At 48.0% G+C, this 15,877-nt stretch overlaps 1 protein-coding gene across 1 annotated transcript in view; it reads left to right on the forward strand.

Annotated features, from left to right (window-relative positions):
* The window catches only part of DPP9 (dipeptidyl peptidase 9), a 60,036-nt gene that overhangs the window by 22,204 nt on the left and 21,955 nt on the right, over window positions 1-15,877 (forward strand). The window contains exons 10-14 of the mRNA XM_032230283.1: window positions 3,465-3,642; window positions 5,686-5,851; window positions 11,215-11,294; window positions 12,353-12,505; window positions 15,164-15,299. Of these exons, the coding sequence (XP_032086174.1) occupies window positions 3,465-3,642; window positions 5,686-5,851; window positions 11,215-11,294; window positions 12,353-12,505; window positions 15,164-15,299 (713 nt within the window). The remainder of the gene's footprint in view (window positions 1-3,464; window positions 3,643-5,685; window positions 5,852-11,214; window positions 11,295-12,352; window positions 12,506-15,163; window positions 15,300-15,877) is intronic.

Consider the following 15,877-nt stretch of genomic DNA (forward strand, 5'->3'; position numbering starts at 1 on the left):
ATGGTAAGTAGGACCTTGAAGTGCACCCGGAGATCAACAGGTAGCCAGCGCAGCTCACGGAGGATCGGTGTTATGCGGGCGAACCGTGGTGCGCCCGCAATCACTCGCGCGGCTGCGTTCTGGACTAGCTGAAGTCGCCGGATGCTCTTCAAGGGCAGCCCCATGTAGAGCACATTGCAGTATTCCAGCCTAGAGATCACAAGGGCTCGAGTGACTGTTGTGAGGGCCTCCCGGTTCAGGTAGGGCCGCAACTGGCGCACCAGGCGAACTTGGGCAAATGCCCCCCTGGTCACAGCTGACAAGTGATGGTCAAAACTCAGCTGTGGATCCAGGAGGACTCCCAAGTTGCGGACCCTGTCTGAGGGGTATAAATTTTGACCCCCCAGCCTGAGTGATGGAACGTTGGCCAAATTGTTGGGAGGAAAACACAACAGCCACTCGGTCTTGTCCGGGTTGAGTACCAGTTTGTTAGCTCTCATCCAGTCTTTAACAGCCTCAAGACCCCGGTTCATCACGTCCACCGCTTCATTGAGTTGGCACGGGGCGGACAGATACAACTGTGTATCGTCCGCGTATTGATGGTATTTTATCCTGTGCCTCCGAATGATCTCGCCCAGCGGTTTCATGTATATGTTAAATAGTAGGGGGGATAAGACCGAACCCTGCGGCACCCCATAAGTTAGGGGCCTCGGGGACGATCTCTGCCCCCCCCCCCCAACACCGACTGTGACCTGTCCGAGAGGTAGGAGGAGAACCACTGCAGAACAGTGCCGCCCACCCCCACCTCCCGCAGTCGTCGCAGAAGGATACCATGGTCGATGGTATCGAAAGCCGCTGAGAGGTCAAGGAGAACCAGGATGGACGCGTGGCCTCCATCTCTGGCTCTCCAGAGATCATCGGTCAATGCGACCAAAGCGGTTTCTGTGCTGTAACCGGGTCTGAAGCCGGACTGGAAGGGGTCAAGATAGTTAGCTTCCTCCAAGGTACGCTGAAGCTGGAAGGCCACCACCTTCTCAACAACCTTCCCCACGAAGGGGAGGTTGGAGACTGGGCGATAGTTATTAAGAACGGCTGGATCCAAGGACGGTTTCTTCAGGAGGGGTCTCACCACCGCCGCCTTGAGCGCAGTGGGGAAGTGCCCCTCCCGAAGTGAGGCGGTAACAACCGCCTGGATCCAGCCTCGTGTCACCTGACTGCTGTTGGCAACCAGCCAGGAGGGACACGGGTCCAGTATACAGGTGGAGGCACTCACAGCTCGCATAGCCTTGTCCACATCCCCAGAGGCAACATCCTGAAACTCAACCCAGAGATGGTCTGCCAAGTCATTCCCTTGTGTCTCGGCTGGATCTGCGGGAGTGGAGTCCAGGTCCGACCGAAACCGAGTAACTTTGTCCGCCAAGAACTGAACATACTCCTCAGCCTTACCCTGTAAGGGGTCCCCCGTCTCCCTCCTATTTAGGAGGGAGCGGGTTATTCTAAACAGGGCGGCTGGGCGGGACTCGGCGGACGCTACCAAGGTGGCAATGTGTGTTCTTTTAGCTGTTCTTAATGCCCGAATGTATTCCTTGGTGCATGCTGTCAAAAGTGCCCGGTTCGATTCGGACCTATCAGATCTCCACAAGTGCTCTAGGCGTCTCCTCCGGCGCTTTATCTCCCGGAGCTCCTCGGTGAACCAAGGAGGCCTCCAGGAGCCGCTGACCCGGAGGGGCCATAGTGGCGCAATCCGGTCCAGAGACTCTGATGCTGCCGAGTGCCAGGCAGCAGCAAGAGTCTCCACCGAACTGTGGGCGAGAGTATCAGGAATAACCCCAAGCTCCATCTGGAACCTTACAGGGTCCATAAGTCACCTGGGGCAGAACCACCTGGTCGGTTCCTCCTCCCTACGGTGGGGGTTTGGCCTCCGGAAGTCTAGCCTCAGTAGGCAGTGGTCTGACCACGACAGGGGTATGGTCTCATTACCCCTCAGACCAAGATCATAACTCCACTGCTCCGAGAGGAATACGAGGTCGAGCATGTGACCCGCTGAGTGGGTTGGGCCTCGAATTACCTGGGTCAAGCCCATGGCTGTCATGGAGGCCATGAACTCCTGCGCTCCATCAGAGTGTTCACCGAGCGAAGGCAAATTGAAGTCCCCCAGAACCATAAGCCTAGGGAACTCAACTGCCAGCTCGGCTACTGACTCGAGGAGCGAGGAGAGGGCTGCTGCAACGCAGTTGGGAGGCAGGTACGTTAGCAGCAGACCCACTTGACCCTTGAGGTCCAGCTTTACCAGTAGGGACTCACACCCGACAAGCTCCGGAGCAGGGATCCTACGAGGTACTAAAGACTCCCGGACTACAATAGCCACACCGCCACCCCTTCCCTGGGCTCTCGGCTGATGAAGCACCTGAAATCCGTCTGGGCACATCTCTACGATGGGGACTCCTCCCTCCGTGCCCAGCCATGTCTCAGTAATACATGCCAGGTCTGCCCCCTCGTCTAAAATCAAGTCCCGGACGAGGGGAGCCTTATGAACAACAGACCTGGCATTTAGCGACAGCAGCCTGAGACCAGGGTCCTGATTACTCGCACCATCTGACCTTGGAGTGGGACTCCTAGGGCCGGAAGGAGGGATCTCTGTGATATAGCGAGCCCTCCTTCCCCGGTAATGGCCTGCCCTAAAGTCCCCGCCATATCTGCTAGCACTGATGATGTTACCTAGTTGGGTAAATAAAAGGCCTGTCAGAAAACCACCAAGCTCAGAAAGCATCAAAGATCCCACAGTCCTTGCTGTCTTCCTCCTCCTCCCCCTCCTCCTCCTCCTCCTCTCCACATACCCCGCTCCCTTCTCCCACTGATGATGTTATTTAGTTGGGTCAGAGACACCTGCAAGAAAACCACCAAGCTCAGAGAGCCCCAAGGGCCATAGAATCCTTCTCCCTTCTCCCACTTCCTTCTAGCACTGATGATGTTATCTAGTTGGGTCATGATGAGACACCTGCAAGAAAACCACCAAGCTCAGAGAGCACCAAGGACCCCCTCATTTCAGCCCTGAGCTACAAACATTCTCCTTCATCAACTTTGGGGTGTCTTTATCCTGGTTTCCTGGCACCTGTTGCTGTCTCCTCCTGCCCTGCTCCCAAGCTGCCTGCCTTTTGAATTTCAGATGCTAGTGATTAAAGATGTGGAAAATTGAAATAAAAAAAATAATAAAGTGGGAAAAGCTGTGCCAGGGGAATTTGAGACATAAACCCCGAGTTCCGTTTACGGCAGGGGTCCCCAAACTTGGCAACTTTGAGACTCGTGGACTTTAACTCCCAGAATTCTGGGAGTTGAAGTCCACAAAACCTTAAAAGTTGCCACTTTTGGAGGCTCCCGTGGAAGTTCACGGAATTCCTCAGCCGTGCTCCCGAAGGATCCGCATGCAATTGCTCCCACGGGCTTTTCCTGCTCACAGCCTTTTCTCTCCTCCCTCTTCCACGCAGCGCATGGGCCATGTTCCTCGAGAGACCTCAGCAGCAGCTCCAGCTGGTCCTCTTCCCTCCCGCCCTCTTCATCCCCGTCCCGGAAAACGAGGAACAGCGCCTGGAATTTGCCAAAGCCGTGCCCGAGAACACCCATCCCTTCATCGTCTACGAAGAAGTGACCAACGTTTGGATCAACGTAAGGCGGGCTCAAATACGGGGCCTTTTCTCACTTACAACTCCCCTCCTCCTCCTCCTCCCCCCTCCGGATTTTCTTTCTTTTTTTTTTTTTTTTGCAATTTTTTATTTATTTTTAAACATAAAAAACAACATAAAAAAAAATTCTCATCCATTGCATACAGCATTTAGTTTGATTACAAGTGTTTTTGCATCCATATTCTCAATTACATTTACAATCACAGATTTTCCATCTAATTGAATAGAATAGAATAGAATTTTATTATTTGTATGCCGCCCTTCTCCGGGAGAACTCAGGGCGGCGAACAATTCAAAGGGAAAAAAGGGGAACATAAAAAACGAAATACAATAATAAAAGTAACCAACAGTCGCACAACCATACATGTCGAGAGGGGAGGGAACTCATCACCCCCAGGCCTGCCGGCAAAGCCAGGTTTTGACGGCTTTTCGGAAGGCCTGGAGAGAGGTGAGGGTCCGAATCCCTGCGGGGAGTTCGTTCCAGAGGGCCGGAGCTGCCACAGAGAAGGCCCTCCCCCGGGTAATAGCCAGGTGGCATTGGCTGGTAGACGGAACCCGGAGGAGGCCTGCTCTGTGAGATCTAATGGGTCTGTGGGAGGTAATTGGCAGCAGGCGGTCTCTCAAGTATAATGATATAACTAGATACCTCACTTTCATTGTACAACATATATTCAGTTACGATTCATATTTTTTCCTTTTCAATAAACCTAATTCCCTTGCATTCTTGATTGTCTCTTTAATAACAATATACCTTTATGGAATCACTTATCCCATTCTGAATATTTTTACAATATAAAAAAAAAAAAAACCAACTATTGATATTTGTATGTCACTGTTTTCAATTATGTATAATCCCATCAATCATCTTATCGAGTATGCTTATGTTCATTATTGTCCTTGTACATCATACATTCAAACAAAAATATTCCCCGGATTTTCTGATGTACCCCATTCTTGCCTGTAGAGATTCTCCGTCATCCAGATCACGATTGTCCCAAAGGTGCTTTTTTTTCCCAGGAGGCAACTGGACTTTCTTGTTTTTTTCTTTTGAACACATTTCGCTTCTCCTCCAAGAAGCTTCTTCAGCTATGACTGGATGGTGGGGAACGGAAGGATTTATATTCCTTGCAGGCAGCTGGTCATTTGCATCCTTTTTTGAGCAGAGGTGTCAAACTGCATTTCTTTGAGGGCCGAATCAGCATTGTGGTTCTCTGTGGGCTGGACAGGAGGGAGAAGTGGGGCAGAGATGGGACGGATGGCTCCTACAGCACCATGTGCCACCCCCACCTAATTGGCTGCCAGAGGCACTGCGGGCTGGTCCTTTGCTATTTCCAAGCCAGCCCACGCCCAGGTATTAGCACCCTGCGGGTCGGATCCGGCCCATGGGCCTTGAGTTTGACACCACTGTTTTAGAGGGTCGTTGAGCCCACTTGGAGGTTTACAAATACAACCAATTTCATTGCATTTAAGTACAATGACAATAAAGATTATGCTTACCTGTGTCCTCAGGGAATGGTGTGGGAGTAGGAATGGATTTCCAGAGTTAAAAAATTGCAGACTGCAGGAACCATTTGGATCATTCAGGTGACCCTGAGGACACAGATTAAACTCCAAGTGGCCTCAAGGACCCTTTAAAAGGATGAAAATGACCAGCTGTCTGGAAGGAGGATAAATCCTCCCGTTCCCCACCATCCAGTCAGAGCTGAAGAAGCTTCTTGGAGGAGAAGCTAAAACAAGAAAGTCCAATTGCTCCCTAAAAAAGCACCTTTGGGATCCCCATTCTTACTGGGTCTTAAGAAGACCACGTGAAGCCGGATTGACTCAAAACAACCATGTGACTCACTTAGCAATTGCACTGGTTCGCTTAACAATGATGACAAGATAGGTCGCAATACGGGGCAAAGCTCACCCAGCAACCGTGTCCGTCCCGTGTGTGTCTGTTCACCCCCCCCTTACTCCCCCCAAATCGCAGCATGTTTGAACGGATGGTACTCAGCATCTTCTGCCATGTTTGTCTCCTGGGCAGGTCCACGACATCTTCTACCCTTTCGCCCAGTCAGAGGAGAAAGAGGATGAGCTGACCTTTCTCCGAGCGAACGAATGCAAGACGGGCTTCTGCCACTTGTACAGAGTCACAGCCATCCTGCAGCGCAAGATGTACGACTGGACTCAGCCGTACGTGCCTAGCAAAGGTGGGCCTCCCTTCGCACACAATTCTTGGGCTGTGGAAAGGATGAATCTTTCTAGCACTGATGATGTTACCTAGTTCGGTCATGAACGTCTGCAAGAAAACAACCAAGGTCAGACAGCACCAAGGACCCCACAGTCCCCCTCCCTCTCCTCCCTGCAAACCCCATTCCCTTCTAACACTTGATGATGTTACCTAGTTGGTTCGTGAAATGTCTGCAAGAAAATAACCAAGCTCAGAGAACACCAAGAATTTGATTTTGATTTTGATTTTATTTGTCTTGTATGCCACCCACTCCCGAAGGACTCCGGGCGGCTCACAATAGACAAGGGAAAGGGGGAAAACTAGACAAAGACAACACTTTAAAAACAAAACCACAACATTCACAATTTCCGTGGGGCTGGATATTTCACAGCCCCCCCGGCCAGCTGGAGCAGCCAGGACTTGGTGGCTTTGCGGAAGGCCGGGAGGGTAGTAAGGGTCCGGATTTCGACAGGGAGATCATTCCAGAGGGCTGGAGCTGCAACAGAGAAGGCTCTCCCCCGGGAGGTCGCCAGCCGACATTGGCTGGCAGATGGAATCCGGAGGAGACCTAACCTGTGAGATCTAAGCGGTCTGAATTAGAATTGGAATTAGAATTCCACAATTATCGTCGTCCTCCTCCTCCTCCTCGCAAATCCCATTCTTTCCTGGCACTGATGATGTTAAGTAGTTGGGTGATGAAACGTCTGTAAGAAAATAACCACGCTCAGAGAGCATTGTTCCCAGTCTTATTAATATTTTAATGCACCATGACTTCCTTACAAAGCTTTCTTTACATGGGCTCATTGCAAAAAGTGTTTTTTTTTCATTCTTGCTTGTTTTTTTTTTTAACAAATTAGTTTCAATACATGCTGGTGGCTCAGCGGCTAAGAGGCTGAGCTTGTCGATCAGAAAGTTTGGCAGTTCAGCGGTTCGAATCCCTAGAGCCGCATAACGGAGTGAGCTTCCATTATTTGTCTCAGCTTCTGCCAACCTAGCAGTTCAAAAGCATGTAAAAATGCAAGTAGAAAAATAGGTACCACCTTTGGTGGGAAGGTAACAGCGTTCCGTGCACCTTCGACGTCTAGTCATGCAGGCCACGTGACCATGGAGACGTCCTCGGACAGTGCTGGCTCTTCGGCTTTGAAATGGAGATGAGCACCGCCCCCTAGAATCGGGAACGACTAGCACATATGTAGGAGGGGAACCTTTGCCTTTTATGCATATATACTTACATACATACATACATATGTCATACAGGTGTGTGTACACATGCATTACTCTACTTACAACTCTAACTGAACTTAGAATTGTAGTGATTTAGTGGGTCACCATATGACTACCTGATTTGACAAATTTTGGTGACAGTCATTAAGTGAATGCAAGAGTCACGTAAAATGAATCACTTAATACCCAATAGGCATTTTTTTGCTGAAAAAAGTGCCAAAAATCTCATCATGTAATCACGGGATGCGGCAGAGGGATGTAAATGTGAGCCTGTTGCCAAGCGCCTAAAATACAATCTTGTAACAATGATGCGGCTGTTCAAATTTTGGAATTGCAAGGGGTTGGACTAGAAGATCACCCAACGTTCTTCCCGGCTCTAGTCTGATTGAAATTGAAAAGTGTGTGTGTGTGTGTGTGTGTGTGTGTGTATCCATGGTAACTTCAAACAGTTACTAACCGACCCAGTCATTTAACAACAATAAAAACCATTAAGTAGGTTTTTAAAAATTGGCAAGGGAAATAGCGCCAGCTGAAAAGCAGAAAACAACAATGTGAAGTTGTGTTGCCAGCACTGTTGCAGGGTTGCAAAACAGGCACTTGCACAACCCCCTTTTCTAGGATTGCATGAATGTTGTGATCTAGCAGAAATGCTTCTCCCATCGGTGTTTGTTGGCTCCTTCTAGCTCACGAGGTTTTCTCTTGCTATCCCCCTCGTGAGCCTTTCAGAAAAAAGGGGAATATTTGTTGCTCTGGATTGAGATGAAGGGCCCTTGATGGTCCCTGAACTTGATGGTTTTCCTGCAGATGTTTCACCACCCAACTCTGTAATGTCATCAGTGTTAGGAGGTAATGGGTTTTTGGAATGGAATGGAATTGTTTATTGGCCAAGTGTGATTGGAAACTCGAGGAATTTGTCTCTGGTGCATATGTTCTCAGTGTACATAAAGAAAAATAAAATAGAATACATTCATCAAGAATCATGAGATACAACACAGTGAAAGTCATAGGTTATTAATAAGCAATCAAATTATACTAGGAAACAAATAAAACAATATAAAATTTAAAGATACAAGCAACACGGTTATAGTTGTAAGGGGAAAGAGATAGGTACTAGGAAGGAAGAGAAGAATAGTAATACGATCTTAGTAGGTAATATGATAGGGTTGAGGGAATTATTTGTTTAGCAGAGTGATGGCATTCGGGGAAAAACTCTCCTTGTGTCTAGTTGTTCTGGTGTGCAGGGCCCTGTAGTGTCATTTTGAGGATAGAGGTTTCAACTTCTACCCATAGAATAGAATATAATTCTTTTATTGTCCAAGTGTGATTGGACACACAAGGAATTTGTCTTTGGTGCAGATGCTCTCAGTTTACATAAAAGGACAAGATACAATCACTGCAGGGATTCACTTAACAAGTCTGGCAAGAAAGGTCGTAAAAGGGGGGGAACTCACTGAACAAATGTCTCACTTAACGACACAAAATGCAGGGCTCGATGGCAGTCCTAAGTCGAAGACTACTTGCCATAGGGGGAAAAAACAAACGAGAAAGAACGCAACGGGAATAGAATAGAACAAGGATAAGAAATAGAATAAGAAAGAATGGAATAGAATGATTGCAGAATAGAATGGAATAAAAAATAGAATAGAAAATAAAAGAGAGAGGATAAAAGGATAGGATCGAATATAGAATTTAGAGAATAGAATAGAATTCTTTTATTGGCCAAGTGTGATTGGACACACAAGGAATTTGTCTTTGGTGCAGATGCTCTCAGTGTACATAAAAGGACAAGATACATTCGTCAAGAATCATAAGATACAACACTTAATGATAGTCATAGGGTACAAATAAGCAATCAGGAAACAATCCATATCAATCGTAAGGATACAAGCCACAAAGACTAATAGAAATAGTGATGCAGCCTTAGTGAATGGTTTGACAGTGGTGAGGGAATTATTTGTTTAGCAGAGTGATGGCGTTCAGGGAAAAACTGTCCTTGTGTCTGGTTGTCTTGGTGTGCAGGGCTCAATTGCGTTGTTTTGAGGGTAGGGGTTGAAAGAATTTGTGTCCAGGATGCGAGGGGTTCTGTAAATATTTTCAGTTTTGTGGGGAAGAGGACTGTGGGGTCCTTTATGATCTTTGAACTTGGTTGCTTTCTTACAGATGTTTCACGACCCAACTACGTAACGTCATCAGTGTTAGAAGGCAGTAGGGTTTGTGGAGTGGAAGGAAAAGTGCAGTAGGTGGATGACCACAATGACAACTGTGCAACCTTTGCTGCTCTCTGAGCTTTGCTGTTTCCTTGCAGACATTTCATTACCCAGCTAGATAACATCATCAGTGCTAAGAGGGGAGTGTGGTGTTTGCTCTCTATATACAGAGGCCTGCACCACCAGCTTAGACCCTCAATCAAATAGTAAACGGCAGCCTAATCAAGGAACTACTAATGAGAAATCCACTCGCTCACCAACACTGACAAGGCAAGCCACCTTTGTACAAACAGAGAGCCGACCCCATTCTTTTCTAGCACTGATGATGTTGCCTAGATGGGTCATGAGATGTCTGCAAGAAAATAACCAAGCTCAGAGACCACCAAGAATGTCTTCTTTCAGATATAAGCAAAATGGAAAGTGTTCCCACTTCATTTTAGGATCCCGGGGAGAGCAAAGCATCCTCTCCATGTCAGGGTTCCAGATAGCATCCCAAAGTAAATCAGACTCCAAGGCAAAGTCTTGCTCAAAGTTCCAGTTTATTAAGAGAGCCATGTTGGCACATCTGGGAAAACCCAAATCTGAAAGCTTCCCGGTTTTCCCCGCCCAGTTGAAAGTTCAAGATCTTGCCCCCAGACCCACAAGTCCATCACACGGTCCAATCTCCCACTGCCATGCTGGCAGCTTCTACCCATCCAATTCCAGTCAGGTGCAGAGGTGCAGAGACAAAGGATGACCTTGGTTTTCTAGAAAGAATGTTGTTATGGCTACATCTCATCTAATTCTGTACAATCCCCCCTCCCATTTTCCCGCAATAGAAGATGCATAGTAGAATAATAGAAAGTGCTGCAGGCCTCACAATCCTGTTGCAAGGGCACTCTAAGAAGGTCACAAACAGGAAGATGTCACTCACAAGTGTTCTGCAGCTTCGTTTTAAAACGGACACATCCGGAGGTCTCCGTCAGCCTTTAGTCGTAACTTATAAAGCCCTTCATGGTATTGGACCTGGGTACTTGAGAGACCGCCTGCTGCCAATTACCTCCCAAAGACCCATTAGATCTCACAGGGTCGGCCTCCTCCGGGTTCCGTCCACCAGCCAATGCCATCTGGCTACTACCCGGGGGAGGGCCTTCTCTGTAGCAGCTCCGGCCCTTTGGAATGAACTCCCCGCGGAGATCCGGACCCTCACCTCTCTCCAGGCCTTCCGGAAAGCCGTCAAAACCTGGCTGTGCCGGCAGGCCTGGGGTTGATATGTTCCCCTCCCCTCTTGGCTGGTATGGCTGTGTGATTTTCGTGTATTTTAATTATGTGTACTGTTGTTTATGTTCCCTTTCCCCTTTGAGTTGTTCGCCGCCCTGAGTCCCTCCTGGAGAAGGGCGGCATACAAATAAATCAAAACTAAACTAAACTAAACTAAACTAAACTTTGGAAAGATGGGATGATGGAAGCTGCAAAATAAAGGTTCCCCCTTGCACATATGTGCTAGTCGTTCCTGACTCTAGGGGGCAGTGTTCATCTCCGTTTCAAAGCCAAAGAGCCAGTGCTGCCCAAAGACATCTCCGTGGTCATGTGGCCGGCAAGACTCAATGCCGAAGGTGCACGGAACGCTGTTCCCTTCCCACCAAAGGTGGTCCCTATTTTTCTACTTTTTACGTGCTTTCAAACTGCTAGGTTGGCAGAAGCTGGGACAAGCAACGGGAGCTCACTCCGTTATGCGGCGCTAGGTATTCGAGCCGCCGAACTGCCAACCTTTCTGATTGACAAGCTCAGCGTCTTAGCCACCGAGCCACCGTATCCCTGGGTAGAAGCTACACTCCAGCCAATTATGGCTGGTGCGTTGCCCTCACACCTGATTTCAGGAAGCGGCTGTGGAAATGGGCCACTGTGTCCAAATCTTGTTCTGTCTTTTCAGGTGACTTCAAATGCCCTCTGAAGGAAGAAGTGGCCCTCACGAGTGGAGAGTGGGAAGTTCTGGCCCGACATGGATACAAGGTACGAAGTCTCTTCTTCTCCCAGTGAAAGCACCGTTTCAGGTCTTTGCTATCGATTCTCTGGTTTCTGATTGACAGTTTCCTACTGCAGCAATCAGAGAGACGGATTAGTGTATTGGTTAAGGCGCCAGGATAGATTCCAGGAGTCGCTGAGTTCTAGTTCTGCCTTAGAAAGCAGACTGGTGACTTTGGGCCAATCCCCAGGAGACGGTGAGTTCTAGTCCCACTTTAGGCATGAAAGCCAGCTGGGTGTCTTTGGGCCAATCACCAGGAGACAGTGAGTTCTAGTTCCTCCTTAGACACAAAATCTGGCCAGGTGACTTTGGGCCAATCACCAGGCAATGGTGAGTTCTAGTCCTGCCTTAGGCATGAAAGGCAATTGTGCAACTTTAGACCAATCACTAGGAGACGGTGAGTTTTCGTTCCGCCTTAGGCACAATATCTGGCTGGGTGACATTGGATCAGTCACCAGGAGACAGTGAGTTGTAGTCCAACCTTAGACATGAATGCCAGCTGGGTGCCTTTGGGCCAGTCACTCTCTCTCTGCCCAAGGAAGGTGGCAATGACAACCCGCCCCCCCCTTTAAACAAAATTATTTGTCAAGGCAATGGCAGGAACTTGTTCAGGCAGTCCCCAGGAGACAAAAACTGACTCGAAGGTTCACAGACACACACAAATCCCATTTTACGTTAAGCAGACTTTTCCAATTGGTAATCTCTTCTTTTGCCGAAAGAAGTGCCTTGGGCAGAATGCACTTTCAATTGCAGGATTTATTCATTTGTTTCATTTGCAGACTCTGGGATCTTTTTGCAACTAAGTTAAGCAGGGGACAGGTTCCAAAAAAGGCAGAACCTTTGTCGTGATCAAAACTGGTCCAGAGCTTTAAAGATGACACCCCCCACTGTCATTTTCAACCCAAACTTTGCAGATAACTATCGGAAGCTTAAGGATGTGTAGCTGAGATGAACTCTCATTCTGCCTCCCATAATTCTGTCTCTCAAAACAATTTTTTCACCAGCGCTCCGCCCCTCATCCTCTCTGTCTCTTTTGTCTCTCCAGATTTGGGTCAACGAAGAAACGAAGCTGGTGTATTTCCAGGGCACGAAGGATACCCCTTTGGAACATCACCTCTATGTGGTCAGCTACGAATCTCCTGGCGAGGTCGTGCGACTCACCACCCTGGGCTTCTCCCACAGCTGTTCCATGAGTCAGGTCAGTTTCTCTTGGGTCTGAAAGCCGACCACCGTTCTGACCTAGGCTTCCCGAGAAAGCTTAAATCACAATCTTTAGTCCCCCAAACCCTCTTTTATTTAGACGGCTGTGAATTACGGCTGTTCACAGACAGTAATGATTCACAAACAGTCTATGAAGATTCCGACAGATATCTGCTCAAGTTGACAGTCTTTCCGGGGAATGTTGATAAGCACCCGCCTTTATCTCCCTTGAAACGCTGCCAGAGGCCTAATTGCCAATTAGTTTCGCAAGGGCCAAACGTAGCACAGAGTCAAATAGAGGTTCTCAGAGCTTAAACCGACTAGAAGAACTAATTGCTTCCAGCAAAGGTTCACCTCCGTTTGCTCCTCTTTTATGTCTCATGGGGAGGGGCCAATCATCTCCAAGCCTTACTCCCGAGTTGCCCTTTTTGTCTTAATTGTTCTTCCCTTCTGACACCTCTGCTCATGGGCACACTGGGAACAGGCTCCAGCTGTTCTTCTGCCTCACTGATGTCTGACTCCGAAGGCAGCTGATAACTGTCGGACGGCTCTGGCCCCCCCTCTGCCTCCGACACAGAGCCCTCATCAGAGCCTTCCCCAGACTCCAGGACTGGCCCATCTTCCTCCCCAACCTCCTCACTGTCCGAATCTGCTGCCAAGCCGCCGGCAGACCACAGCAACCGTTTGCAACCACTCTATCCAGGTTAAAATCAAACCCCCAACACCCTGGTAGATGTCTATGGAGGTTCTCAGTCATCCAGCTTCCGGTTGTCCCAAAGGTCATTTTTAAAAAGGCAACTGGACTTTCTTACTTGAATGAAGGTGAATGAATATACCGTATTTTTCCGTCTATAAGATGCTCCCATGTATAGAACGCCCCCATGTTTCATGTAGAGCATGTAAATAAGCACGCTGCAAGCCATCACTCTGCAGAAGCCATCTTATTAGAGAGAGAGCAATACAAGAACCGGAAATGCATCCCAGGAACAATAGAGATGAAACCTAGAGTGGCAATGTCATATAGGAAACAACTACAATAGAGAGGAATGATAGAGCTGCACATAAGGTAGAGGCCGGTCAGCATGAGCATTAGAACTGGAGTACGGGGATGGGCCACACTTTCTCCTCTAGGTGTATAAAGCGCACCTCCATTTTCAAGTAAACATTTTAAAGAAAATAGCATCTTATACACGGAAAAATATAGTACATATCCCAGGATAATGTTGCAGGCTCCAATCTGGGTCGGTCATCGGACAGGACCTTCTGATCTTTCGGACTCGGGCTGGAGCACATCTTCAGGGAACTTCTCTCTAGCAAAGTGTGAGCTGTTCTGTGTGTGCAGTGTTTATAGTCCCTGTTGTGTGTGGCTTTTTAGATCTTGCTTGCTCACTTATGTTCTTGCAATGAGACGGGGAGACCCAAAGTCATTGATAACCTCACGTTGCAGTGAACAAGGAAACATATTGAATTTTGCAGCTACTAAGATTGTTGGACGAGCAGGCACAAAAACAGCCAGAGAAGTGATTGGAGCCTGGGAAAAATGTCCCTCAGCAGTCAACAAGAGTGCTGATTTACCACCAGCCTATGAAGTACTTAGAAGGCAAAGGCTGGGCTGCACAATAATATTCTAGAATAGAATTTAATAACAGGATTCGAAGGAACCTTGGAGGTCTTCTAGTCCTGCTTAGGCAGGAAACCCTACACCAATTCAGACAAATGGTTATCTAATCTCTTCTTTAAAACTTCCAGTGTTGAAGCATTTTCTTGTAATTGCTTCTTGTTCTACCCTCAGATGCTTTGGAGAATAGTTTGACTCCCTCTTCTCTGTGGCAGCTCCTGAGATATTGGAAGACTGCTATCATGTCACCCTCTAGTCTTTCTTTTCATCAAACTAGACATATCCAGTTCCAGCAACTGTTCTTCATGTTTTATCCTCGGGTCCCCTAATCATTTTTGTTGCTCTTCTTGTGGAGTTGAAGTCCACAAGTCTTAAAAGTCGCCAAGCCTGGATGCTCTAATTTTTATCCTTTCTTCTTCATCTGCCTTAGATAGAAAGTCTCTACAGAGAGTGGTGAGGACAGTGGAGAAGATCACAGGAGGCTCACTTCCCGTTATTCAGGATGCTGCTTATAAGCATTATGTGCTTAGAGCTCTCATTGTTAAGAGACCTCATACATACACTTTGTGGTCTGTTTCTGTTACTCCTGTGAGGAGGTTTTGAAGTATTTCTAGCAAGACTCCCAGATTCTGTACAGCTTTGCTCCCTAGGACATCTGTCTGGCAAACTGTCGAGATTCATTTCTCTCGCCATGTATATGTATACATCCAAACTACTGTGTTGTTTCTCTATAAGAAGTAATGGGTGGAAACTAATCAAGGAGAGAAGCAACTTAGAACCGAGGAGGAATTTCCTGACAGTGAGAACAATTAATCAGTGAAACAGAAGTTGCCTCCAGAGGTTGTGAACACTGGAAGTCTTTAAGAAGATGTTGGAGAGCCATTTGTCTGAAACGGTATAGGGTTTCCTGCCTAGGCAGGGGGTTGGACTAGAAGACCTCCAAGGTCCCTTCCAACTCTGCTAGTGTATTGTATTGTATTATATGTGGGTATATGCATAATTTTGTATTTATTTATTCATTCATTCATTCATTCACAGAACTTTGATATGTTCATCAGTCACTACAGTAGCGTCAGGACCCCTCCCTGTGTGCACGTTTACAAGCTCAGCGGCTCAGACGAAGACCCTCTTCACAAGCAGCCAAAGTTTTGGGCCAGCATGATGGAAGCAGCCAGTGAGTAAAATTTGGGCCCGGCATCTCAATGCAGCCACAGGGCACTGAGGTTGGGTGTTTACACAGAGGTGGCCAAGCCTTGCTTTGCAGTCTTAACAATAAGGGGTGAGCCAGCTTATCTATGGAACTGGGGGGGAATTTGGGATTGGCCGGTTCTGCCCCACACTTTATACTTGGGTAAATTAATATAAAGATGTATATTGCTTCCCAGCTCACACATCGGTACATCAGGTGGCTTTAAAAATTCACCACATAAAAACTGCATCCCCCCCTCCCTTTTTCCCCTCTGTTGCTCCCTTTCTCTCTTTCTCATTCCCTTTCTTTCTTTTTCTCTCCCTCCCCCCCCCCCCCCCCGCTCACACAAACATTCCCCCTGCCTTTTATCCCTGGAGCTAGGGTGGGGCTTCCGTCCCAGGGACCAGCCCATAGATTTCCACTGCTCTCCTCTCCTCTGCCTTCTGTGCATCAAGCACCGGACCCAGCTGTTCCTCTTCTTCCTCATCAGCCACCTCCAGACCTGGGGGCTGTTGACTCTCCATCTGAGGACTGATGGACGGCCCAGGCTCCGCCTCTGCCTC

Source organism: Thamnophis elegans, chromosome 1 (assembly GCF_009769535.1).
Source record: "Thamnophis elegans isolate rThaEle1 chromosome 1, rThaEle1.pri, whole genome shotgun sequence".
NCBI lineage: Eukaryota > Metazoa > Chordata > Lepidosauria > Squamata > Colubridae > Thamnophis > Thamnophis elegans.